Source organism: Balaenoptera musculus, chromosome 20 (assembly GCF_009873245.2).
Source record: "Balaenoptera musculus isolate JJ_BM4_2016_0621 chromosome 20, mBalMus1.pri.v3, whole genome shotgun sequence".
NCBI lineage: Eukaryota > Metazoa > Chordata > Mammalia > Artiodactyla > Balaenopteridae > Balaenoptera > Balaenoptera musculus.
The window spans coordinates 12,181,680-12,208,759 of record NC_045804.1 but is presented as its reverse complement, the minus strand read 5'-3'; the positions used below and the strand labels follow the sequence as shown (position 1 = coordinate 12,208,759).

Genomic DNA, 27,080 nt, shown 5'->3' with positions numbered 1-27,080 from the left:
TGATGACATTGCTTCACTTTTATCCCCTAAAAAGGTCAAGGGTGGGTGACCCCTCCCTGACACTCCAGACCGAGCCTGGACTCAGGAGAGAGGAGACCACTCAGATCTCTCCAGCGCTGCAGATGAGGGTCTGAGCTGACCCTGAGACCAAGACACCAAGGTACTATGAGGCCTCTCTGTTAGGTGGGGGATTCCAGAGTCTTAAAGACTTAAGACACAGGCGCCTCAAAAAGTTAGACATGGAATCACCATGTGATCCAGCAAGTCCACTCCTGGGTATATTCCCAAAAGAACTGAATACAGGGGCTCGAACAGATATTTGTACGTTCACGTTCATAGCATCTCTATTCACAACAGCCAAAAGGTGGAAACAACCCAAGTGTCCGTGGATGGATGAATGGATAAACAAAATGTGGTCCATCCAGGTAATGAAATATTATTCAGTCTTAAAAAGGAAGGCAATTCGGATACCTGCTTCAGCATGGATGAACCTTGAGGACATGATGTTCAGTGAAACCAGCCAGTCACTAAAGAACAATCCTGTAGGATCCACTAGTATGAGGGGCCCAGAGTAGTCGGATTCATAAAGACAGAAAGTGGAACGGAGGTTTCCAGGGGCTGGGGAAGGGGCTGATGGGGAGCTAGTGTTTAAGGGGGACAGAGTTTCACCTGAGGAAGATGAAAAGCGTCATCTGGAGATGGTGGTGATGGCTGCACAACCATATGAATATGCTTAATACCACTGAACTGTACACCTAAAGTGGTAAATTTTATTATACATAATTTATTACATTTACTATATATTTATATTATTTGTTATATCTTACTGTATTTTACCGCAATGAAAAATTTTTTAAGTCTTAAGATGCAGGGGGTGGTGCCCATCATACCACTGTTTAATTCCGGGGCACGACCGCTGCCAGCAGCAGCGGAATCACGGATGAACAGGAGCTCCACCAAGCGGGAGCCTGAGCACAGCAGCCGAGCAGGCTTGCTCCTTCCTCAGCCTCCGCTGCGTCTTGCAGACACCGCCTGGGGAGCACGCTCCCCTGTGTGTCCTCATCAGAGGGGAAGTGGCGCGTTGCCCTGAAGCAGGCTCACCGCTGCCCCACGGCCCTGTCTCTGCTCCTGCTGCTGCCGACTCTAATACTTGGAAACGGGGAAGATGTTTCTGGTTGTGAGTCGCTGGAAACTCAACTAACTGGCTGGAAGGATAAATGGATGGGAAGACAAAATGCTTTAGGGTCCAACCTGACCCTGACCCTGACCCTGACCGGGGCCTGGTGGACCCCCTGGAGGGGACGGCCTGCAGAGCCCACAGTGACCAGGCCTCCAGGGGTGACGGGTTCTGGGGCTGAGCCTGGACACCAGGACCTGTTGTGGGAAGTGGTCCCCCCCAGGGTCAGGGTGTCCCTAGAGAACTAATCACTGCTGCCAGGCGTGACCCCTGCAGTGGCCCTGGGTGGCAGTGTGGGCAATGATGGCTGGTCCTCCAATTCCCCTCACTGGGGGCTCTCAGTGTTGGGTGCTGGGAGAGAGGGAGCCCCACAGGGGTCCTGGGCTTCCTGGTCACCCTCATAGGGTCTGGAAAATAAAGCTGGGCCCAGTTGGCTTGTGTGAGGAAGGACCTGGTCACCCGCAGGGCAGGAGATGGGGGTTGGAGGCTGAAGGGCAGGGTGCAAAGACCTGGGGGGGCCACACTGGAAACTTGACCAGGCCCCTCTCAGCACCCTTCCACTGCACCCTGCGTCCAGTGCCCTCAGGGCCTGCGGTAACGGCTTCCCTCTGCAGCACCCTCTCCTTCCAGCCTTCCCATGTCCCACCTGAACCCCACCATCACACCCCCAAAATTATTCACCAAAGGCAGCCAGAACCTTCTTTCTACACTCTGCCCCACAACCAGCTGGGGTCCTGCCCCTGCTGCAGAATCCCTACTGTCCCTAGCAGGAATGAGAACAGACACTCCTGGTGGGACACACTGGCCACATGGTCTGGCCTCGCCCCCCTCCATCTTCCCCAGCGAGCTCTCAGAGCACACTGAACGGCTCTGCGCTCTCCCCGCAGTCACCCAGCTGGCCCTTCCAGGCCCGATCGCAGGTCCGATCACAGCATGCTGGGAGCCCTCCTGGGTTGCCCCTGCACCCTGCCTGCCCGCCACGCCCCCATCGTGGGTCAGGCTCTGGTGTCTGCATCCTCTCTCCCATCAGCCCAGTAGCCTGCACTGGGTGCTGGCGATGCTGGTGGACCGTCTGGCCCTGGACCTGGGTCACACCCCTTTCCCCAAGGCTGGCTGAGTTCCGGGAAGGCCACGGGTATGCAGGAAACGTTGCCCCGAAGCCTGAGTTCTCCTACCACCTGGGCCCAGCCGCCCTCTCTCTGAAGCCCCTGGGTTCCACCCTGTGCAAGTGGCTTAGATGGGATCTGGACCCTGGCATTTTGGAGTTTTGTACTTTCCAGACCATTCTTGTTCCTGGAAAACATTCCAGCCGACTTACCCTTTGGTTGCTCCCTTTCCCCCTGGAAGGCAGCCTGGCATAGGGGAGCCCCGCCTGGTGGCGGCCAGGCAGCCTCCCTGTCACTGGGCCACACCCGTTTCTGTCACCACCTCACCCAGCCCAGCCTGCCTGCACCTCTGGCTCCCAGCCCTCCTGGCTGTCAGTGTCACCAGGCTGCCAACCAGCGGCCACTTGGGGAATGTCCAGCTTTCCCTTTGGCAACTGGCCTACTTGGTGGACCCACCCAGGCCCAGCTGCTTCTCCCACCCCTTTCCTCTCTCACTCGCTCACTCATTTGTTCACTCATTCATTCATTTAGCAAACCACAGGGAGTTCAGCTGAGCCAGACTCAGACGGGCTTCATGGTTGGAGGGACGTGGCCAGAGAAAACACTCAGCCCTCCTCCCTTTGGGGCCGACTTTCTAGCAGGGACACAGACACAGTGCATATAATTTAAAACAACTGAGCAGGGCTTCCCTGGTGACGCAGTGGTTAAGAATCTGCCTGCCAATACAGGGGACACGGGTTCAAGCCCTGGTCTGGGAAGATCCCACATGCCGCGGAGCAACTAAGCCCACGCGCCACAACAACTGAGCCTGCGCTCTAGAACCCGTGAGCCACAACTACTGAAGCCTGAGTGCCACAACTACTGAACACCACGCGCCTAGAGCCCATGCTCCCAACAAGAGAAGCCACCGCAGTGAGAAGCCCGCGCACCGCAACGAAGAATAGCCCCCACTTGCCACAACTAGAGAAAGCCCGCACACAGCAACAAAGACCCAACGCAGCCAAAAAAAATAAATTAATAAATTAATTAATTAAAAAAAATAAAATCCAAAAAAAAATGTACAGTTCAGTGGTTTTTAGTATGTTCATAGCCATGCAATCATGACCACAGTTAATTTTTGGAACATTTCATCACTTCAAAAGGAAACCTCCTGGGACTTCCCTGGTGGTCCAGTGGTTAAGACTCTGCACTTCCACTGCAAGGGGCATGGGTTTGATCCCTGGTTGGGCAACTAAGATCCCACATGCCGCGAGGCGCAGCCAAAGACTTAAAAAAAAAAAAAAAAGAAAAAGAAAACCTCCTGGCTTCTAGCCCCCAGCCCTCCAGCCCTCCCTCCCCAGCCCTAAACAAGCGCTAATACACTTTCTGTCTCTATGAGTTTGCCTGTTCTAGAGAACCTCAGGTAGTGGAATCATGCATTATTTGTCCTTCTGTGTCTGGCTCTTTTCACTGAGCTTAATGTCTTCAAGGTGCATCCGTGTTGTAGCAGGTGTGAGGCCCTCATTCCTTTTAAAGGCTGAGTAGGAGACCATTGAATGGTGGATCACAATTTGTTTATCCCTTCATACACAGATGGACATTTGGGTTGTTTCCACCTTTTGGGGACTGAGTAAGGCTGCTGTGAACACCCGTGGACAGCTTTTCATGTGGACACATATTTTCATTTCTCTTGGGAATAAACCTAGGCGAAGAATTGCTAGGTCATATGGTAACTCTATGTTTAATTGTTTGATGAACTGCCAGCCCAAGGAATCCTTTAATATCCACACCTGACCCAGTCATTGCCTTGATCAAGGCCCTCTAACTGCTCCTGACCGCATAGCCCAGGCCCTGTCAGCCCGCCCTCCGCCCTCCGCCCTCCGCCCTCCGCCCTCCACCCACAGGCTTCCATCCTGGGACTCAGGCCCTGAGCTCCCGCCCACCGCAGGGGTTTGGCGAGCGGCCGGTTCTCCGCCTGGAGCTCTCCTGCCTCCCTCCTGCCTTTCTTCAGGTCTCAGACCCAGGCAGGCTCCCAGAACTCCTTTCTTGTTTTGCTTCCATGGTGTTTGTGCAATTAGTTAATTAGAATCCAGGTCTGGACGCTCCAGGAGGGCAAGTACTCTGTGTGTGTTTTTTTTTTGTTGTTGTTGTTTTTAATTTATTTGGCTACGCTGGGTCTTAGTTGTGGCATGCAGGATCTTCAGTTGCGACATGTGGGATCTAGTTCCTTGACCAGGGATCAAACCCGGGCCTCCTGCACTGGGAGCATGGGGTCTTAGCCACTGGACCACCAGGGAAGTCCCACTACTCTGTGTTTTAAAGCACGTAATAGATGTTCCAAATCATTTGGTGGAAGAAGAAATTCTCTGAGCAGAAGGGGATCCAGAGCTGTTTTAATTTCTAAACGGGGTTGCGATGGGCCCACTCTCTTTTGCCTACACAACAGTCTCTAGTCTCTCCCCACTTTTCTGGTAAGAGTATCTTGGTTTCCCTTTGGGGATTCTCTCCCCACTCAGTCTGGGGGAAGCTGGAAACCCAGGCTTGGCTGGCCAGCCTGTCCTTGGCAGCTGAGGTTGATTCGGGCAGGCAAATGGCTGAGGTGGGGGCAGTGAGAGGTCATCCGGGTCTTCGCTGTCCCCTTCTCCATGGGGAATCCAAGCTGGCAGAATGTGGACAGGATTTGAGGAGAGGCTGCCTGGGAATGAAGCCATGTGGAGGAAAGCAGGACTGAGACAGGAAAAGAGAAATGGATGAAGCACCTGGATTGAGCCACGCCGGAAGCCCAGGTGAGCCAATACATTCCCTCACGCGCAAGTCAGTTTGAACTGGGTTTCTGTACCATGTAATCAAAAGATTCCTGATTAATGCAGGGTCTACAGCCCAGAAAGGGTTTGCAATGTTAGCCCATTTTCCTATCAGGTGGTTTTTTCTTAGTACAGTAATTTGTAAGAGCAATTAGTATATTAGGAACTTTTTATTGTATACTTTGCAAATGTTTTCTCTGGTCTGTTGTGTGCATGTTTGTGTGTGTATTTCTTGTATATATATATATTTTTGGCCACACTACGTGGCCTGTGGGAACCCAGTTCCCCTACCAGGGATTGAACCCACGTCTGCACAGTGGAAGCATGAAGTCTCAACCACTGGACCGCCAGGGAAGTCCTGTGTGTGTGTGTTTCTTTATAGAATCTTTTGCCATGCATAATTCCAAAATTTGTTATATAATCAAATGTCTATCTCTCCTCCTATAATTGATGGGTCTTAATTTTACTATATCTTTTGAAGACAATGCCCTTTATCAGATCAAGAAGTTGTTCTTCTACTCCTAGGTTGCTAGGCGATTTTTTAAAAATCAAAAATGAGTATTAGATTGTCTCAGGTCCTCCTTCTGCAGCTATTGAGGTGATCATGGATTTTTTTTCTCCTTTAATCTGTATCGGGAAGTACATTCATCAGTTTCCTGACATTGAAATCCTGCTCTAAGCCCAGCATGATCAGAGGTCTAACATTTTTGATATACAGCTGACTTGAGTTTATTAACAGTTTCTTTAGGCTTGCTGCATTTATGGTCAGAAATTAGATTGGTCTTTTCATTTTCATTTTGGAGTTGAGATCATGCTAGCCATCTTTGAAGTTTTTAAGATAACGATTTTTCTGTTCCATGAACGCTTAGTAAAAATTCACCTGTGAAACCAGCTAGATCTGGTGTGCCTGTGTGAATTTTGGTAATACATATTGTGGTTATAACCAAAGACCACGCAAATGAGAACAAGCGGGGCTGTGTACTCAGCTTGCTCTAGCAGGGAGACAGCCCCGTCACTTGCATGTTGGCAGAGACTCAAAGGCAGGCAGAGGAGGGGACAGCTTCATAGTGAAAGGGGGGCTCAGGTGCGCCCCGAGTGGGCTTGGGGAAGCTGTGGGCAGCCAACTGGAGGTGCTGCAACCTGTGTGGTTGCTTAGGGGAGCCTACTTGGCTTTCTCTGGTTGGTCCTGAGCTGGAAGCGGAGGCAGAAATTAGGGAAGCTGGCAGGTGTTGGCCAAGTCCTGGCCGTTTGGGGCCGGCCAAGTTCTGTTGGCATATCTAGTAGCCATCGTCCCAGTGTACATTCAGCCTCTGTGTTTTTCTAGAGCCTTACCCATTTCTTCTTCCCTTTCAAATGTACTGGTATCAAGTTGTTTGTAGGATTCACTAATAATTTCAATCTCTAATATTTCTTTCGTATGTTTTCTCTCGTTGCAGATTTGTGTCTTTTCTCATTGTCCTTGTTGGACGTGTTAGTGATGTGATGATTTGACACATCTTTTTAAAGTACCAGTTTTGAGTTTTTGTTAGTCAATTTCTATTTCATTCGTTTCTGTTCTTATCTTTGGTACTTCCTTCTGCTCTCTCTGGGATTTACTCTGTTCTTTGTTTAATTGCTTAAGTTGAATGCTTAGATACTTTTTTTTTTTAACACAGTTTTGTGATAAATGCATTTAAGGCTATAAGCTTCCCTTTAGTGTTGCAACTTTCGATGTGTCATATTTTCGTTGTTGGGCAATTCTAAATTTTTCACAATTTCTGTTGTGATTGTCTCTTCAGCAGCTGTTATTTGGGAGTGCACATTTTAGTTTCTAAGAATATGGCATTCTTAAAAAAAACCAAAAAACAACTCTCTTTTTACACTAAAAAGAAAATTGTTCTAGGAGGTTTTTTGTTTTGTTTTGTTTTTTTCTTTTGTAGCATCCTTGGGATTTCCTACATAGATAGTCATATCATCTGAAATAGGGGCAGTTTTATTTCTTCCTTCTCATGTATGGATGCCTTTTATTTTATTTTCTTGCCTTCATGCACTGGCTAGAACCTCCGGTACTACACTGCATAAAGGTGGTGAGAGTGGACAACCTTGCCTTGTTCTGATTTACAGGGAAAGCATTCAGTCTTTCATTGTTAAGTATAATGTTAGCTGTAGGTTTTTTGCATCTATATCACGAGAAGTGTTTGTCTCTCGTTTTCTTATTTTGTATTGTCTTTGTTTAGTTATGGTATCTGGGTAATACTAGCTTCATAAAATGAATTTAGAGGTATCTCCTCTTCTATTTTCTGGACGAGATTGTGTAAAATTTTTCTTTAAATGTTTGGTAGAATTCTCCATGAAACCATCTGGGCTGGAGAGTTCTTTCTTTGGGATTTTTAAAATTATGAGTTCAATGTCCATAATAGTTATGGGGCTATTCCCATGATCCATTTCAAATTGGGTAAGTTGTGGTAGTTTATGCTTTTCTAGGATTTGTTCCATTTCATCTAAATTGTCAAATTATGTTTTATAGTTGTTTGTAATATTCCCTTACTTTCCTTTTGGTGTCTGCAAGATCTGTAGTGATGTCCCCATTTATCAGTCTTTCTAGAAGTTGTCAATTTGATTGATCTTGTCAAAGAAATGCTTTTTGTTTCATTGATTTTCTCTATTATTTGTCCATTTATATTTTAACTGATTTCTGCTGCCTTTAGAATTTCCTTTCCTTCTGCTTGCTTTCGGTTTATTTTTGCTCTTCTTTTTCTAGTTCATAAGGTGGAAGCTTACATTTTTTTCATATGAAAAATACATTCTTATATAGTCTTTTCTAATATAAACATTTAATGCTATGAATTTCCCTCTAAACCCTATTTGTTGCTGCCCACACATTTTTATATGTTGTATTTTCATTTTTATTCAGTTCAACTTATTTTGTAGTTTCCCCTGAGATGTCCTCTTTTGATCCACTAATGATTTTGAAGTGTGTTGTTTAGTTTCCAAGTGTTTGGATTTTCTTGTTATCTTTCTGTTGAAGACTCCTAGTTTGAGTCCACTGTGGTCAGAGACATAATTTGTGTGATTTCAACTCATTTAAATCTGTTGAGGCGTTTCAACAGGATGTGTGTCCAAGTGACTCCTGGTGGCTTGCCATGATCGTGATTGTAGGGTGGCTAGTACGCTGTGTTGTGAAAAGAAGTTGTGTCCTGCTGTTGTGGGTGGAATGTCCGAGCAATGCCGATTAGATCCTGTTGGTTGATGATGCCGAGGTCTTTTACATCCCGGGTGATTTTCTATCTAATTTTCTATCAACGACTGAGAGAGAGGTGGTGAAGTCTCCAGCTATAATTATGGATTTGTCTTATTTTAAAAAATAAGAGTCTTCAGATAACTAACTCTTGAGTAAAAGAGCAAATTAAAAATTTTAAATGACAAATAATGAGAGAACACTATTGGTCAAAAACTTGTGGAATAGAGCCCAAGTCAGTCTCAGAGGACAAACTTTATAGCCTTAAATGCATAACTTAGAAAACATGAATAATTAGTAATCAATAGTGATTAAAAGAATAATAAGGTAATATTATGAACAGCTCTATGCCAATACCTTTGACAAATTCCTTGAAAAACACAAACTACCAAAGCTCACCAATGAAGAAGATAACCTGAATAGCCCTATATCTATTAAAGAAATGGAACTGTTAGTTTAAAATCTTCCCTTGGGAATTCCCTGGTGGTCCAGTGGTTAGGACTCTGTGCTTTCACTGCCGAGGGCGAGCGTTGGATCCCTGGTTGGGGAACTAAGATTCCACGTGCCGTGTGGCCAAAAAAAAAAGGAACTAAAATAAAATAAAATAAAATCTTCCAACAAGGAAAATTGAAATAGCTTGGTGGGGTTATGTTTTTCAAAATTCAATAAAAAGAAAACAATTTAATTGTAAAAAAATGGTCAAAGCATTTGAACAGATACCTCACCAAAGAAGATACATAGATGACAAATAAGTGAGCCCGTGAAAGATACTCCACATCTTTAGTCATTAGGAAAATGTAAATTAGAACCGCAGTGAGACCCCACCACACACTATGAAAATGGCTAAAGTTAAAAAGACTGACTCTACCAAGTGCTGGTGGGAGTTGAAACTCCTCTGCTACCAGTGGATGAAAATGGTACAACCACTTTGGAAAACAATTTGTCACTTTCTTAGTGGTTTTTACCAAGGGAAACAAAAGTGCATATATGTCCATACAAACATTGTACACGAATTTTCATAGCTGCTTTATTTGTAATATCCCCAAACTGGAGACAGCCCTAATGTCCATCAGGGAGTGAGTGTACAAGCACACTGAGGTATCTCCATCCACACAATGGGATGGTACCCAGCGTAAAATGTCGTGAGCAACTTGGATGGACCTCAGAGTACTTATGCTGAGCCAGGAAGTCAGACAAAAAGAGAGAACGTTATGTGTTTCCATTATATGAAAGTATAGAGTATAGAAATCCATAAGAAATCCATAGGAATCTACAGCCTGTCAGTGATTGTCCGAGAATAGGGAGAATGAAGAGGGGCAGGAGGAAACTTTGCGGGGGTGATGTTTGCCATCTTGCCTGGGGTGATGCTTTCAGGGTGTATTGTCTGCACAAACTTCTAAAATTGTGCACTGTGATTGTGTGCAGTTCATCGTGTGTTAGGATGAATGACACCATCAGTGAAACTATTTTTTTTTTTTTGGTTGCGCTGGGTCTTAGTTGTGGCAGGTGGGCTCCTTAGTTGAGGCATGTAAACTTTTAGTTGTGGCATGCATGTGGGATCTAGTTCCCTGACCAGGGATCAAACCCAGGCCCCCTGCATTGGGAGCACGGAGTCTTTTAAAAAAATTTTTTTTATAGATCTTTATTGGAGTATAATTGCTTCACAATACTGTGTTAGTTTTTGTTGTACAACAAAGTGAATCAGCCATAAGCATACGTATATCCCCATATCCCCTCTCTCTTGAGCCTCCCTCCCACCCTCCCTACACCACCCCTCTAGGTTGTCGCAGAGCACCGAGCTGATCTCCCTGGGGAGGATGGGGTCTTAACCACTGCACCACCAGGGAAGTCCCCTCAGGGAAACTATTAGAACCTCTCAAGTGGTCTTCTGGAACACTGGCTCTGGGAAGGTCCCTCTGGAACCCAGTGGCCGTGCTGTGAGAGCCACAAGCCACAGGGAGGCCACTCGGCCTGTGGTCAGCGGCCGGCCTCCCTTCAGCCCCTTCGTGGGAGCCACGTCCCGGTTCTGTCACCGCAGGCCCTGACCCAGCAGCTAGAGCACCTTGGCCAGAGAGACCGGCGCACGGAGGGCGGGGAGGCCTCTGCTCCTGGTCGCCCTGAGCACCGGCCCTGGGACTGGGCGGCCAGGTAGCAACCCCTCTGGCTCCACCCTCTTGGGGCAGGTCCCCCGGGAGGCCCTGGGCCCTGGGCCAGGGTGGAGGGAGGGCAGCCGCCGAGGAGCCCGGGGACTGAACTGCTTCAGGGCAGGGGGGCCAGAAACGAGGCAGGCTCAGATAAGGGGCAGAGTGACCTGCAAGTGGGGTGCCAGAAACAGAGGAAGGAAAGGGGGGCAGAAAAAGAAAGTCCACAGCCTGCACGGAGACACGCCAAACACCCAATCAGGGAGAGTTAACCCAATCGGGGGCCAAGGGCATCAGAAAGAACTAGAGGAATCGCTCCAATTAACCGTCTGCTCTCAGAGAGGAGGGGACACGGCCATGGTGAGGGGGTGGCGGCTGAGGGAGCGAAGGGCTGGAGGGCGTGGGATGTGACAGCAGGACACAGGCTAGAAACGCCAGGACAGACACTCAGGAAGGTCGAGGGCAGAGAAGTGGTCAGAGGTGACCCTGCAACTCAGGCAGAAAATGTTCTCGAAGACACAGCAGAGGCCAAGCAGGGACGGGGAGGAGCTGACGTACAGACCAAGGGCAGCCCTGGCTCCGGGAGCTTTACCAAGACGACCCTGAGACAAATAGATCCTGGTTGTTACTGACATTAAGGGCTAGAGAGTCATTTAGGCCTCAACTCAGAACAAGCCTGTCACCCTGAGAGGGTGGGGAATCGGGTCAGTGTTTACAGGGGAGGTGGAATCTGGAAGCTTGCAGAAGCCAAGCTGTGGTTCAGGCCCAAAGGTGACAGGCAGACCCCAGACCTCCGACCCCGCCCAGCCTTTCTGGGAAAGACCACCCACAAATGAAACTCGGGCAGGCGAGAAGATTGCTGGAGAGGCCAGGGTGGGGGCAGGACCGCCAACCGCCTCCTCCCAGGAGGCCGGGACAGGCCCACTCGGTCCTGGACACTGGATGGCCCTCCAGGCCCCCAGGGAGGCCGGAGGTGGGGGGACTTGGGCGTCCTCGAGCAGAATCAAGACCAGAGCTCAGCTTTTACAAACGGGACGGAGGCAAAACCTCTGTGCAACAAAGATACACAAAACACAGCATTTAGTGTTTAGATTTCGATGATGTAAAGCTATGGCGTGTTACCAAGTCTAAGCTCATACTGCTTGCCGCATGACAGGCCAGTAATCGAGAGACAAATTGTTGGGGCAAGGAATAACGGCTTTATTTGGAAAGCCCGGAAACTGAGAAGATGGTGGGCTTGTGCTCCAAAGAACTACCTTACCTGAGTTAGAATTCAGGCTTCTTTTATACTAAAAAGGGAGGGAGTCAAAGTCAAGCATTTCCTGGTTCAGGTCAGCCTCTGGAGGGTATGTGTTAATTTCTTCCTCCCTGCAGTCATTCACAGGTGGGCCTGGTCAGGATGTTTCTTGTGAGCTAAACAAAGGTATTTTAGCTTAATGCTCATTACCTGGGAGGCAGGATTCCCAGAGATGGGCCATTATGTATAATTTAAGCTTATAGGCAACATCTCTTTAGTGATTAACTTGTAATAGAATACAAAAGTTCTTCCCTATTACAGTGTGGCTGTGAGGACAGACACAATGGGATGGGCGTCCTTAAGGGTCACAGGTGTGGGCAAGGAGAGGGCAGGATCCCCACTCCCATCAGCCCTGAGAAGGGGTCCTCCTGGCCACCGAGCATGGATCTGAGCTCCAGGGACAGACCCCCAGCTTGTAGCACCAGCAGGACAGCAACTTGGCCATGAGGACAAGCTGCACACCCCCCCAGCCCCTGCCACTGCCAGACAGTTGGATGGTCTGGGAAGGCCGCTGCCCAGCCCCCAGAGATGGGGAGGGCAGCTGTGGGAGCCGAGCTCAGAGCAACCTCCCAGAGGTGGTACTGGGCCCCTGGGTGCTGTGTTGGGTGCCCCTTCCACTGCCTTCTGGTCCCTCCAGCTTGTCAGCAGTTAGGAGGTGGGGGAGAGGGTGGTGTCAGAAGGAGGGGAGGGGAACAAAACCAAGTGACTCCTCTTTCCCGGTGTTTCCATCATCTTTTGGGAACTAATATCTCTTGTAAAAAATAAATACTTTCCAATGACTGGAGATTCTTCCACCTCACTTCTGTTTTTCTTTTTTTCTGTTAAATTTAAGCAACGTGGGGAAAATATCTGGTGGCCTGGTTGTTCTTCTGGGGAGGGGTCAGGGCCCCAGAAAACCCTGCTGTGTGTGCAAATTTGTATTGTGGTGAACCAACTTGAACCAAATATTTATAAACACCATAGACTGACCATTGGCAGTAACAAGGGAGCAAGGCAGGGAAGACCTGGATGGCCCAGCCATGTCCCTGGGTCGGCTGGTGGAGGCCAGCTCCCTTCCCAGGCTACCCGCCCTTACCTGCTCCATCTGGCCCTCTGTGCTCCTTTGGGCTGATTTCAAGATTCACACCTCGTCCCCAGCTGTCCCAAATGCCAGCGGCCTCATTCCAGGATCCAAAATTCTATGAAGGGCTGGTTCAAAGGGCTGGAGCAGGGACTTTCCTGGTGGCGCAGTGGATAAGACTCCGAGCTCCCAATGCAGGGGACCTGGGTTCTATCCCTGGTCAGGGAACCAGATCCCACATGCATGCCGCAACTAGGGAGCCCGCAAGCTGGAACTAAGACCCGGAGCAACCAAATAAATAAATATATTTTTAAAAAAGGGTGTGGGCTTGAGCAGGATAGGCACTTGTGAGGAGTGTGTACATCAAAAAGATGTCCTCACGTCCCCGCATGTCCCCAAAGTCCCCAGGGTCCATCACATCAGTGTGGCTCTCTGACCACCTCTGGCTCTGTGGGCACGGCACCTGCATCCCTCATTTAATGTGTTCCTTGCATCAACCCAATTCTTTTTTCCAAGTTAAATATACTCATCTCCCTTCTAAGCAAAACATGTAATGAATACGAGATTTAACATTTTTATGAAACATTATAAATGATGACATATGTTGTGATCCCATCTTTTTTTTAATAAATTGATTGATTGATGGATTGATTGATTGATTGATTGGCTGTGTTGGGTCTTCGTTGCTGTGTGTGGGCTTTCTCCAGTTGTGGAGACCGGGGCTACTCTTTTTTGCGGTGCGCGGGCTTCTCATTGCGGTGGCTTCTCTTTTTTGCAGAGCACAGGGTCTAGGTATGCGGGCTGCAGTAGTTGTGCCTCGCAGGCTGTAAAGCGCTGGCTTAGTAGTTGTGGCTCAAGGGCTTAGCTGCTCCGCGGCATGTGGGATCTTCCCAGACAAGGGCTCAAACCTGTGTCCTCTCCATTGGCAGGCGGATTCTTAACCACTGCACCACCAGGGAAGTCCCGGTATGATCCCATCTTAACGAGAAGTTTTCTTTCTGTGTCACCTACACCCACACCAGCTGACGAGGCATGGATAGATGTGGAAGGATATTTTTATTTGTTTTGCTCTCTTCTCTCCACCATTCTGTATTGCTTGAATTTTTTTTTAAATTGAAAAAATACGGACTGATTCACAAATCTGCGTGTCACCCTTGCACAGGGTCATGCTAATCTCTGTATCATTCCAATTTCGTATATGTGCTGCCAGAGGGAGCACCAGACAGCATCACTGAGACACAGTCTGATGTCAGAGATAAACACAGCTAGATGGGAACTGCAAAGGGCAGCTTCTAATCAGCACTATACTCGCAGTGGGGACAATTCCACGATGAATTGAACTCAATTTCGATTTGTGTGGCGGTGACGTGTTTTAAAGTGAGAATGTGGGAATTGGGAGGGGTAGCTTAGTGGAGTCAGGCAGCAGACAGTTAAAGCATGCAAGGGCCTGGACCATGAGACCCCCATCTGGTTCATTAACAGCGCTTGTCCAAGGTAAGCCTCTGTTTTCCCAGAGACCCGAGATGCCCGTCCTCAGGTAGCAGCTGGAGTCTTCTCAGGTGGGCACTTTAAGGGGGGCTGGAGTCATCCCGGGGATGCGGCTTGAGCTGTCGGAAACCAAGGCTTTCTAGGCCTGATGCCGAAGCAGGCTCAGAGGAACCTGGCTAGAATTTGGTCAAGGAGTGAAAACCTTGGTTACCACATACCATACAATCCCTCCATTCAAAGTGCACAATTTGGGCTTCCCTGGTGGTGCAGTGGTTAAGAATCTTCCTGCCAATGCAGGGGGCACGGGTTCAAGCCCTGGTCTGGGAAGATCCCACATGCCGCCGAGCAACTGAGCCCGTGAGCTACAACTACTGAGCCCGCGTGCCACAACTACTGAAGCCCATGTACCTAGAGCCCGTGCTCCGCAACAAGAGAAGCCACCACAATGAGAAGCCTGTGCACCACAACGAAGAGTAGCCCCTGCTCACTGCAACTAGAGAAAGCCCGCGCACAGCAACAAAGACCCAACGCAGCCAAAAATAAATAAATAAAATACATAAATTTATTTTAAAAAAATAAAGTGCACAATTCAATGATTTTTAGTATATTCATAGAATTGTGCAACCATCACTAAACTACATTTGGAACATTTTCATGACTCCAAAAAGAAACCAGCCTCCTTCAGTAGTCACTCCCCACTTCCTCACACCCCATCCCGGCTCCTGGCAACCACTGATCTACTTCCTGTCTCTGGATTTGCCTGATCTGGACACTTCATACAAATGGAATCACATAATAATATGTGGTCTTTAGTGACTGGCTTCTTCCACTCAGCGTAATGTTTTCAAGGTTTGTCTATGCTGTAGTGTGTCAGTGCTTCATTCCTTTTTATGACCAAATAGTATTGCATTGTACAAAATATACCACATTTTACTTATCTGTCAGGGAATGGACATTTGGGTTGTTTCCGCCTTTTTGGTGTTATGAGTAACGCTGTCCTGAAGATTCCTGTGCAAGTTTCTGTGTGGATGTGTGTTTCTAAGCCCCTGTAGCAACCGGCCCAAACTTGGCCAATAACTGCCAGCTTCCCTAATTTCTGCCTCTGCTTCCAGCTCAGGACCAACCAGAGAAAGCCAAGTAGGCTCCCCTAAGCAACCACACAGGTTGCAGCACCTCCAGTTGGCTGCCCACAGCTTCCCCAAGCCCACTCGGGGCGCACCTGAGCCCCCCTTTCACTATGAAGCTGTCCCCTCCTCTGCCTGCCTTTGAGTCTCTGCCAACATGCAAGTGACGGGGCTGTCTCCCTGCTAGAGCAAGCTGAGTACACAGCCCCGCTTGTTCTCATTTGTGTGGTCTTCGTTCATTTCTACAAGTTTTATAGTTTCAGCTCTGTGATCCATTTGCAGGCGGTTTGTGCATGTGTGTGGGAGGGTCCAAGCTCATTCTCCACGTGGATGTCCAAAACCATTTGTTGAAAAGACTGTCTTTCCCTGCTGCCTTGTCTTGGCACCCTTGTTGAAACTTCTTGACAACGGATGCTCATTGTGTAACTTTTTGTAAACGATCGTCTTTCTTTAAGGAAGAAAGGTGGAGATTGAGTCATGAAATGCTGAGCTTGCTTCCCTGCCAGAGTGTAAAATCCATCGCTTCCTTACCTGGGGTCAGGTGACCTGCAGGTGGGGCCGGCCCACTGCTTAGCTCACCTTCTCAGGCTGGTTCTGAGCCCACACAAGTGGAGAACTCCCCGGGGAAGGGCCTTGCCCCTGACCTGCCCCAACCTTCCTGCTGCCCCGGGTCTGCCTCGTTTTCCCTCCTCTGTGCCCCTGTCCAGGAAGCTGGGCCTCTGCAGGGCGGGTGGGCAGGCACTGTGCCCGAAGCCCACCCCAACAGCCCACCTGGAAACCTAGCGTCCCTTCACTACCCTCTGCACCCCGCCCTGCAGTGCCCCACCCCAAACCAGACGGGGCTCCTCCCCCCCCCCACACACACTGGTCCAGGGAGTGCCACGTAAACTGGTTGGGCTGGAAGGAGGCTGGTGAAATGCCAACTTCCCGGCTTGCCCGGGCACTTTCGCAGGCAAGGAAAGAGGATCCCAATGCTCCAAATCAAAGCAACTTTTAAGGACCGAGAATGTGGCCCTGCGTGGTCATTTCTGAAATATGCTGCCTTTTCAACTTGCCAGGCGTCCGAGAGAAGCAGCAGCCTGCCCCCCGCACAGTCACGTGCCCTCGCCCCTCCCGCTTTACAGCGTGGGCTCTGGGTTCCAACCGCTTCAGCGGGGCTCCAGCCTGAGCGCAGGGGCAGCATCAGGCCAGACCCAGGGCGAGGCTCCTTGTGGCCCCCCGCCCACCCACATGCCCAGGGCCCAGGAAGTCTGGGCCACACCCCAGCCCCCCACAGCGACCATGCATTTCCAGGCCAGTAGCTGCATCACGCCCAAATGCTGAGGCGGGACATGCACTCCATACCCTGTACAGTCGCCCAGAAATGTGACCCTAATCCAGATCTATCTGCCAGTTTTAGGAAATTCATAGATGGAGGAAGGAGCCAAATGTGACAGGAGAGGCAGCCGGATCAAGGACCTGGCTTATCCCGTGAAGAAAGGACGGGGAGGGGACGCCGGCAATAGAGAGATGTGAGTAGGAGACCTCAGCTGGACTGGATTCAAACAAAACCAACTTCTTAACATCATGCATGTGGCAACCGGGAAATCTGATGATGGTAACATGGGACACTTTGTTTCTTACCTATTAGTTACTATTGTAGTTACGTTAGATTTTCTTAAAGACCCTTTTCAGAGACTTGTGAAGTATTTATCTATAAATGACAGGACGTCTGGGATTTGCTTCCAAATAATCCGGGGTGGGGAAGGGTCTGTGGGGTGTGAACACCTCAATGTGAGCCTGGTGAGAGCTCACCGCTGAGGCTGGGGTGGGCATGTGGGTAGTTTGTTGTTTTTTAAAATAACAGCTTTGTTGAGATATAGTGCTTATCAGGTTACAGAGCTATGCAACTATCACCACGACCTAAAATTCTTTTTATCTGCTTGAAATGCTCCACAATTCTCCTTGCTTCACGGCTAGGGTGTCAGGGGCATTGATGTCTGAACGAACTGCCCAGGACATCTGTCCTGTCCCCTGGCTGGGGCAGCTTCCACCTGTCCTGGGACATCAAAAGGCCTCAGGATGGTACTCACACCAGCTCCTGCCCCAGCCTGTCTGAAGGTCTGCAGCCCACAGAACCAGGGTCTCCCAGGCCCATCTGGGTTTGCTGGACAATAGGCCAGTGTCCAAAAGCCCAGGGCTCTGACTCAAGGGGGCACCTCTAGGGAGACCAGCCAGTCCTACTGGGAACTCTCATCCCCAGGGGGCTTGTAGCACCAGGTGCTTGCTGGGAAGGGGCAGCCCTGTGGGATCCACAGTGACCTGGATCCAGGACCTCAACGCTGACCACCCCTAAATGTGCAGGCCCTGCTCTCCCCGCAGCCGTCTGTCCACAGGCGATCCAAGTGTATCCAGGCAGGGCTGCAGCTTCTCCCCTGCTCTGGGCCCTACTCCTCCGTAAACCCAAGAGCCCTCCTTCGAGGGTGCAGAGGATGGTCTTGTAGCCCGCGACAGCGAGGCAGACTAGTTAGTGGCCTGGACACAGAAACCAGACCCAGCACTTCACCGTCCTTTATTAACACCCCTGTGGGGCGACGTGGAAGCGCTGGCCACTTGCTGGGGGGCGGGGTGTGTGGCACAGTGGCCAGGTGACTGGGGGAGGCAGACAGATGCAGCTCCCAGCCCATCTGCAGGCTGCTGTGGCAGCGGAAACTGGGCGGTGGCGTTTTGGCTGACCAGCTGCTGGGGACCTTGCAAGTGACCGCTGTGTAGACAGGAGCCCCTGTGGACATGCCACTCCTGCCCAGGGAGCCAGGAGGGGACACTGCACGCTCCATGAAGACAGCAGCCGCCTGCTGGCACTGAGAGGTTTTGGTGAAACTGATTGTTAAAGCAACTGGGGATGGGCTGGACCGGGGGAGCAGGGGTGTGGGGCACCTGCGGGTCACACCCAGACCCTCCCTCCTGGGTACTCATTCTGCCCTGGCCTGGCAGCTGTGGGTGCGCAGCTACCTTTGAGAACATCATAAAAGCTATGGTCCCTCTCCTGGGATGAAAGTGCAGGTGCACGTGTCATTCGGTGAGTGATGCTGGGGGTCCACACCCCCACTCTATCACCCAGGTCCTCAGTGGAAGCTGCTGGAAGACAGTGCTGGGGGCCCTGGGCTTAGTGAAAGGAAGAGACTTCAGGGGCTGGAGACCCCAGACCCCAGAAAGCCTGGACAGCCTGCCCCTCCCAACTCCAGGGTTAACTGCCTACTTGGGGAGAGAGAAAACTGAACCTGGGGCCTAGGCACCTCCCTCCGAGGGAGTCACTGGTGTGCAGAGGAGGCCGCTGGACATCAGGTGGGGAGAGCCTGGGGTGGGCAGCAGGGGGTGGAGGTGTGGGCAGCAGCTCAGGAGGGGACGACGGTTACTGGGCTGGCCAGGCAGGCTGGGGCGGGGGTCCTGAGCCAGGGAGGAGGGGGCCGGAGCACGACGGGCAGGTGCTGGGCTCAGGGCAGCGCTCAGCTGCTGACCCTCCAGGACTCTGAAAAAAACTGAGGCAGGGGGCTGGGCATGACCCAGCTGCTCCCACGGCCACATCAGGACGGCACTTTGATGCCAAAGTGTTTGCGAAGCTGCTCCAGAAACACAAACGTGAGCACGGTGTGGGGCATGAGGCGGATGCCGGCAGGCACGAGGCCCTGAGGGAGAGAGGAGGGGGGATGTGAAGACAGCCCTGGAGGGAACCCCCCTGCCCTGACCCCTGCCCCAGCCACGCCCCTGCTTAACCTTGTAAAAGGCCAGCGGCCCAAGCTTCGCTGTCTCCATGGCACAGTGCAGAACACCCTGCAAAAAATGCAAGATAATGCAATAAGATGGAAAGCTGCTTCTCGAAAGGCACGCCAACGCCCCCCCCCCCCCCCCCCCCCCCCCCCCCCCCCCCCCCCGCACCGAGCATGAGTGTGCAAAACAGCCTGGAAGTTAAAAGGTAAACATGGGAGGTGGGGTCGGCAGGCACAAAGGTCAAGGGCTGCCCTGCCCACTAACCAGACAAAACTAGAATCTGAAAGCACACCCAGGGCCAGGCTGACCTGCCAGGCACCTACAGTGCTTGAGCGGCTGCCATAAAGACACAGAAGACACCGTGCGTGATGGAGGGAGCCTCGGACAGGTGCTAGGCCCCAGGCGCTGGACCTGCCGACATGCACCGTGCTGAGTTTCACTGACTGCAGTCACCCAACTGCCTCTGTTAACGTGTCAAAGAATCTGATTTAAAAACACACACGGGTGGCTTCCCTGGTGGCGCAGTGGTTAAGAATCCACCTGCCAATGTAGGGAACACGGGTTCGAGCCCTGGTCTGAGAAGATCCCACATGCCGTGGAGCAACTAAGTCCGTGCGCCACAACTACTGAGCCTGTGCTCTAGAGCCCATGTGCCACAACTACTGAAGCCCGCACGCCTAGAGCCCATGCTCTGCAACAAGAGAAGCCACGGCAATGAGAAGCCCGCGCACCGGAACGAAGAGTAGCCCCCGCTCGCCACAACTAGAGAAAGCCCGCGCTCAGCAACGAAGACCCAACGCAGCCAAAGATAAATATATAAATAAATAAATTTATTTTAAAAAACCAAAAACACACACAGGGCCCAGGCTGCTGCAGGCCTGACGGCAACTGGGAGGGATGCAGTCGTGGGTGGAGGAGCAGAGCCTCGTCCACACCCTGGCACAAGGACACAGGCTCACCCAGCAGCAGCAGCAGGGCGGGGCCCCCACTCACCTGATACTCGCCCTTGGCGTTCATCAGCCGGGTCTTCAGCACGTCCAGGGGCTGGCACAGGAATGTGGCGCATCCACCCTGGAAGGCAGGTCGTCACCAATGGGTCTGCCAGGCAGGGCGGGTGGGCACCCCTCACCCGCCTCACCACAGACCTATCCTGGACCCCCAGGAGTTGTCCCCAGGGCCATGGGGGACAACAGGAACAGTCTCGGCCTGGGCTCTGGGGGATCCATGGACTCCTCCCCAGGACCCTGACGCCTCCTAATGCAGCCTGAGAGGGGCAGCCACCAGACTTGCCAAAGCCTCCTGCCGTTCTGAGCCCTTGCTCATCCCAAGCGCCCTCAGCTCCCAAGGCTGGTCAGGGCCCCACCTCCGCCACTCACCGCAATGAAGCTGGCGATAAAGTGAGTGAAGATGCTGTCGGACAAGTACCCCGTGCTGAGAACCAGCTGCTTGGCTTGGTCATAGCAGGACAGCTGTCGGGGGAGGAGGGATGGTCAGGGCCCAAGGGACAGCCCACAGCTCGGGGGAAGACAGATGGGGCCCACAGTGACACCAGCTGGACTGACCAAGTACGTGCTCTGTGGGTCACCTACCGTCACCACACCTGGGTGGACAGATGAGGCCCAGACCGGCCTGAGCCCACTTCCCTGGCCCCATGTGTGTTCGTGCCCACTGCCTTCCTATGGGACCTCTCAGAGGGCTGAGGCCAGGCCCCCCAGATGCTGCCCGAGTCCCACCCCAAGCGGAAGCCCTACCTGGCCCACGGTGACCAACATCCCTCGACTGGACGCCATAGTTGCGCCCGAGAACAGCTTCTTCAGACCCTCTGTCGGGGAAAGGGAAGAGGTTGGGTGCCCGGCCCAAACCCCTCCGGCCTCCCCCCAAGTCCTTAACAGCGCTCTCCCTAGGCCCGCTCCTGGGTCCCAGACGGAGGCTGCCCCAGCCCCCACCGTGCAAAGGACCTCCCCTCTCACCTTCTCGGGCCACGCGGTACAGGCCGTCCAGGGCGTGGGCGTAGCTGCCGGGGGACAGAGAGTGGGCCCATGTGAAGCTCTCCCTGACCACTGGCTCCCTTGGGAAGGTCCTCCCCATCACAGGCCACGCCCCCATCACAGGCCAGGGGGAACTCAAAGTGCCATAGGGGCCAGAGAACAATGGCCTTTTCTGACAGCTCAGAGCAGTCTCCCTGCTCAGTGGACCTCAGGGCCTGAAGATCCCGAGTTCCACAGGAAAACACCCTCTCTGGGGGGCGATGCCAGCTCTGAAGCTAGTCCTGTCTGCAGGCCGTTACCAAGGGCAGGAGGATGGGACGCCCTGCCGGGCCCCCTTCCCAACCCCGTCACTTGGTCCACCTTCCCCACAGCCTATGCTCTGGCCAGTGAGTGGCCAATGGGATCACCTGGAGCCACACTTCTCCCTGAACTGGCTGATACCAACGCCCAGTGTTTGACTACAGCATCGGTCCATAAACAGGGCCTCAGAATCCCCCGTGTCTTAGGTTTCACGCAAAACGGTGTTTTTACCACGAAAACAACCACCCAGCTCCCAAACCCTTTTGAAGACCAAACCCACTTAAACTTCTAAACCACACTTCATGCAAACGTGCACAGGTGCAAGAGGGAGTAGAGAGTGACCAACCCCTGCCCACCTCCCAGTCCAGCCCCCAACCCCGGGGTCCTCCTACAGGGGAAGAAGAACCCAGAGGTCCTGGAAGTCCCCTCAGGATTCCAGAACAGACGCTCACAATGTATGTTTCCAAAGGCCGTCAGCCGCCCGACCTGCTCCATGTGACCCCACAGGAGCGGTGCCCTGCTGGAGTCCCCACCGGGTCCCGGCAGAGCTGCTCAGGGGTCTTCTCAGCCCCGTCCCCAAAACCCCCAGGGCACACCATGCTACTCACTTTCGGCGCTGATTCTGGGGCAGCTTCACGTCGTTCTGCATCCTGAAACAAGCAGAGGGTTCAGGGGGCGGCAGGGCCAGACGCCCCACAGACCCCAGCAGGCGGCAGGGGCTCCCTCTGGCAGTGAGCAGCCGGCCCCGCCCAGGGCTGCCCCGCCACAGGCTCAGCGCCATCCCCCAGCGTCCCAGACCCTGAGGTCTGAGTGGCTTGTTCCAGGCAGAACACACTGAGACCCCAGCGAGTGAGGCCAGCCCCACCAGGGGACAGCAAGACCCCAGCCTCGGGGACCGCACTGACCTGACGTTGACCATGTCCGCGGGGGTCCCCACGAAGCCGCCGATACAACCTGTCACAACAGCCAACATGTGACCATTGGCAAGGCCCCCCGCCCCACCTGCCCCGCCGCTGCCCACCCGGCTGCTCACCACTGATGGAGCCCAGCAGGACCTTCTTGTAGAAGGGCAGGGGGCCCTCGCTGCCCTTGGTTACGTGGTCCCGCACGGTCTCGTAGATGGCAAACCGAGTCAGGGAGTAGGTCATCTGGGGAGAAAGGGCCCAGCTCAGAGGGTGCGGGTGGAGGGACGGCACTGGGCACCCCCCACACCCCTGGCCCTCCAGGGCATGGTCATCACCACGTGGACCACAGGGACACCCAGGGACCTCTCGGCCAGCAAGCAGCTGAGCCAATTCGTGAACCCGGGGCTGGCTGAGTCCAGGCCCCGCACCCTCCTCTTCTCCCGCCTCGCCCCTGCCAGCGTCAGTATCCCCATCTGTAGGCGGCGGTCTTGGGCCGGCTGTGAGAGCATGGCCGACTCTGTGCAAGGCAGAAGCACATCTCACACTGCTACGCCCTGCACCCACCCGGGGGCTGCTGGCTCCCCAGGCCTTGCGGTTCCTTCCTCATAAGCAGCCTTGAAAAGGAGAAAGTAGCTTCCATGCCCATAGGGCATCCACGGTGGGCAAGAGGCGTGACTGGCCTGGGGGAGGCCAGCGAACCCTCTGCCTCCTTGGGCTGAGTGTGGGCTCTGGAATCAAGACCTAAGGGACCCCTGGCCGAGAGTCCCACCCACCCACTACCCCGGGAGGTGGGGAGCCCCCCAGAGGTACCTGTCTGCAGAGGGAGGCGCTCAGCCCGTTGTAGAGCGCCAGGACGCCGTCGGAGCGCACCACCTGCAGCGCCATACCCGTCATGCGCAGCTTCACCTCCTGCTGCGTCTGCAGATGCACCTGTGGGGAAGCGGGTCGCACCTGCTCAGAGCCGTGGCCCATCTGGAGCCCACCAGGGCCAGCTCTGCTCTAAGCCCTTTTCCACAATCTTCCACCTTTACATGCTGAGCCTGTGGGCCAAGTGCTACCAGCACCCGCATTTAAGAGACAGGAAACTGAAGCCTCCTAAGGGCACCAGCCGGGGAGTGGAGCCGGAACTCAGTGTCCACGTCTGGCGCCAACCTCTTTTTCACACTATCATCTCACAAGAGAAAATACCAGCCAACATGTGAGCCCAATTCCACCTGCCATGGGGTGGAGTCGTCAGCTCCACCCTTTAGATGAAGATACTGGGCAACTCCAGGGGCCCACTTTGTAGCCTCGCCTGCCTCTCGAGAGAGACAGAGTTAGGGGGGCTCAGAGTTGACCTGAAGAAACATGGGAGACTCGGAAGAGGTGGGTGAGAATCCAGGGGGCGCACAGGGGGAAGGGCGCCTCGGAGTCCATCCCTGCAGCACACTCTCCAGCCAAGTCAGGTCCTGGCTGGACCCGCTGAGGCAAGTTACTGATTCTTCTGCCTCAGTTTCTCTCAGTGTGCTGTGAGCCGGGAACAGAGGGCCCTGAGCCTGGGGGCAGGGTGGCCACACAGCAGCCTCCGTGAAGGCGAGAAGCCACTGTGAGGGTTCAGCCAAGACGTGGGGCAAACGGAGAGATCAAGGAGCTTTAAGATACTTTTTCCAAAGACGATGCCGAGAAGTAAAAACCCTGGCAGGGCCTCCCCTGCCGGAGGCCTCCATGGCTGCCGGCACTGCCCGCTTCACCCCATCACAGGACCGTGTGCTCCCTGGGCCAGAGGGCAGCCACATTCCTGTGTCTGCCGGCCTCCCAGGCTCCCACCCCCGCCCCAAGCGCTCTGCAGCAAAACAGCACCTGGGTGGAAGGGAGGGGGCAAGGGGCAGTGATGCCCCAAGGAGCCTTGGACAAGTGACTCTAGGCTGGCCCAGGGCCAGGGAGGGCTCCAAGAGCCCCTGGAGGCTGTGTCCACATCCAGGCAGAGACAGTGAGCTTGATCCTCCCGAGCCAGCGATGGGGGAGGGAGGAGGGCAAAGGGACCTGTACGGGCATCCAGAAAGTAAAACAAAACAGGCATGAGAAGGAGTTCCTCTCTCCACAAACCAAAAAGCACCTTCCTACCTGGCCCTGCTCTGCCAGGCCACGTCATGGGCCCTGGGGGCTACCAGGAGCCATGCAGGCCTCTCCCAGGTCTCTGAAATGCCAGAGGGGCTACCAGCTTCAGCCCCACCCCCAACATCTGCTAATCCTGCCTTTCCTGGTGGCCAGGCTTGAGGGATGGCTGGGTCAGCCCAGGACACAGGTGCCAATCCCTCCCAGGGGGCCAATGTGGGGTGCAGGCTGCTCTGGGTGGGGATAAGGAAGGGAGGAGGTGACCAGGAGGCTCTGCCCTTGCCAACAGGCCCCACAAGACCACAGCCCAGGTTCCCTGGCCCAGGGCCCACTGGCCAAAATATGCTTTGTGCCTCTGGCCCTTCTTTGTTGTTTGTGGTGACAAAAGGGCAGAAAATTGGCCTGCCTCAGGGACAAGGGAATCTCTGTCTTGTTCTGACCCATAAGGATTTTTTCAAAAAAACGTAGAAACAGTGTGATTGCTTCTTGCTGAGAGAAACAATCACCTTCACTGGGCAGCACCTGCATGCAGCCTTGGGATCATGGCTTCCAGGTGCCCACCTCCCAGGAAGAAGCAGCCCAAAGCAGGGTTGCCGGCCACATCCTTTCTCCGTCTCTGTGTGTGTGTGCTTGGCACCCAGTAGGCAGAGGGAGCGCGTGGTCCTGCCCGGGTGCCTCCAGCTGCGCTCAGAGAACCACTCCCTCAACATGTCAGCCGGGAGAACGAGTGTCCTCAAAAGTGCGGGGGAAAGTGCCTCAGAGAGGCCAAGGGACCAGTCCAAGGTCACACAGGTAGCAGAGTGGGGAGCGAGGGGCACCTCCGCCGCCCGCTCCACGCAGAGCTTCTCGGCGGGCCCTCCCAGCACCGCACTCACCTTGACCAGGTCCAGCGGGTGCGTGCAGCAGGCGGCCCCGCACGACGCCAGCCCACCGAAGTACCAGCGCGACACGCGCGCCTCGGCCGCCATGGCCCGGATGCCGCCACCACCGCCGTCGAGGAGCGCAGGTGTCCGGCCCCGACACGGCCCTTGAAGCCCGGACACAGGCCCCGCCCCAGCCCCGCCCCAGCCGCGACCCGGCCCGACCCGACCCGGTCCGCGCCGCCTTCCGTTCAAAGGGCCGCCGGCCACCCGCGCCCCGCACAGCCAATGCGCCCGCGCGGCCCGGGGAGGGGCCTGAAGGGCGTGGCCTGTAAGACCCCGCCCCGAGCCCGGGGGCGGGTCCCGCGCCTTAAAGCGGCCGCGGCCCGGCAGGTCAACCTAGTGGGCCCCACCGAGCCGCTTAGGGGACCCCCACTGGTGCGGGCCGCGCGAACCGCAGGGAGCTAGCGGGTGAACCTCCCTCACTCCCCCCAGGGACCTGCGTCCTCCCCCATCCTGCGCCGGCCAGCCCGCGGGGCCGCCCTGGAGCCTAGGGCACGTCTGCTAGGGTCAAGGCCCGAGTGGCCTGGGCGCTCTGCCAGCCCCCACCCCTCCTAGAGGCCTGCTTCCCGCAAGTGCCCGCCCCCTGCCGCGGCCCTGGACTTGCACCCAGTGTCCCACCCCGCGGCGCAGGCTCCGGGACGCGTAGAGCTGCTTAGAGGTTGCGGCAAACCTCCTTAGGACCAACCTGGGGATTACAGGAAAACTAGGGACAAAGGCAATTCGGAGAGACTAGCCGCCCCGCCTACCCACCCCTCCCAGAACGCCCAGCCGAGTCCAGCCTTAGGCCTGCTCTGACCACACGGCCCCAGGCAGCTACCCTGAGGCGGCTCAGGAGAGGGGTTCTGGGCATGGGGGCTCAGGCTCCTGGGAGGCGGCAATCAGCAAACTGCCTGCTCCGGCCGGCCTGGCCCCAGCAGGAGATGCACACCTCCCAGCAAACCGGAAGTGCAGGTGTGCAGCTAGCCCAAAGGCGCACCTGTCAGGCAGAGAAATCTGAGTCCCCAGGGCCGCTTTTGGGTGGGGCCACATGGATCTCGGGGGAGGCAGCGCCAGAGACCCCTGCACTAGTAAGGACCTATGTCCTGCTGTCCTAGCTTGGCCACTGCAGCCCCCACCCCAAGGGAGAAGGGTGACGGGCATCGGGGAAACAACTCCTGGCCCCCTGGGCCCACCGAGCACCCTGAATAACAAGTCCAGCCTGGTCTCTGAGCACCCAGGGATTCTCTGTGAGAGGCATTAGGTGCCTGAGCAAACCCTGCTGTCTATTTGCTTAAAGCAGCCACCTGGAGACTAAGGAAACTGTGTCTTCCAGAACCCCAGGAGGCCTCTGACCCCTGTCATCAGTTGGGAACATGAACAGCTGGCTCCAGGAGATTTCCAGCCCAGAAATGCCAAGGAGCCCGGGGTGGGGCAAGGGATAGTGCTATGCTGAAAGGGCAGTTGGAAATGTGGGAGGAATCCTGGAAAACGGGAAGTGCCCCAAGACTGGAGCACCCTTTTTAGAAAAAGGTGGATTGTGCAAACTATAGGTCAAGGAACTCAAAAAGATCCCAGTCTAATTTTCAAATGGATCCTAAAGACTTGTGCAGAAGTCTGAGAGAGTGATGGGGAGGTCAGGCAAGGGCTTAAGGACAGGGCTGCCAGGCCAGGCCTCTTTGGGATCTGGTGTCTGTGCTGCGGCATTTACACATTTCCTCTTGGTGCCTGGGCAGGGAGGATGGAGCTACGTG

At 53.8% G+C, this 27,080-nt stretch overlaps 1 protein-coding gene and 1 non-coding gene across 3 annotated transcripts; both read right to left on the bottom strand.

Moving 5' to 3' along the window:
• Window positions 1–13,898: 13,898 nt before the first annotated feature.
• Window positions 13,899–14,000, bottom strand: LOC118887635. Its single transcript, XR_005018109.1, has one exon. It is a non-coding gene; the product is annotated as a U6 spliceosomal RNA (small nuclear RNA).
• A 4,823-nt stretch (window positions 14,001–18,823) lies between these two features.
• SLC25A10 (solute carrier family 25 member 10) lies at window positions 18,824–25,395 on the bottom strand. Of its 2 annotated transcripts, none has more exons than XM_036837775.1 (11): window positions 25,303–25,395; window positions 23,144–23,263; window positions 22,462–22,576; window positions 22,334–22,382; window positions 22,037–22,078; window positions 21,111–21,154; window positions 20,892–20,962; window positions 20,517–20,609; window positions 20,134–20,211; window positions 19,147–19,203; window positions 18,824–19,058 (listed from the first exon to the last, which is right to left on the bottom strand). In XM_036837775.1, the coding sequence occupies exons 1-11, from the start codon at window positions 25,393–25,395 to the stop codon at window positions 18,957–18,959; spliced, it is 864 nt and encodes a 287-aa protein (XP_036693670.1). In that variant the 3' UTR covers window positions 18,824–18,956. The 2 variants fall into 2 exon arrangements, with proteins under 2 accessions (XP_036693670.1, XP_036693671.1); XM_036837776.1 differs by having other exon boundaries at window positions 18,824–18,992.
• Window positions 25,396–27,080: the final 1,685 nt, after the last annotated feature.

Excerpts from the sequence above, each read along its gene's own strand:
- SLC25A10 (XM_036837775.1), bottom strand. The coding sequence starts at position 25,395 with ATGGCGGCCGAGGCGCGCGTGTCGCGCTGGTACTTCGGTGGGCTGGCG. Across the intron at positions 21,155-22,036 it reads CCCCAGAATCAGCGCCGAAA|CTACGCCCACGCCCTGGACG; the intron begins GTGAGTAGCATG and ends GTCCCCCGGCAG. Across the intron at positions 20,963-21,110 it reads GTACCGCGTGGCCCGAGAAG|AGGGTCTGAAGAAGCTGTTC; the intron begins GTGAGAGGGGAG and ends TTTCCCCGACAG.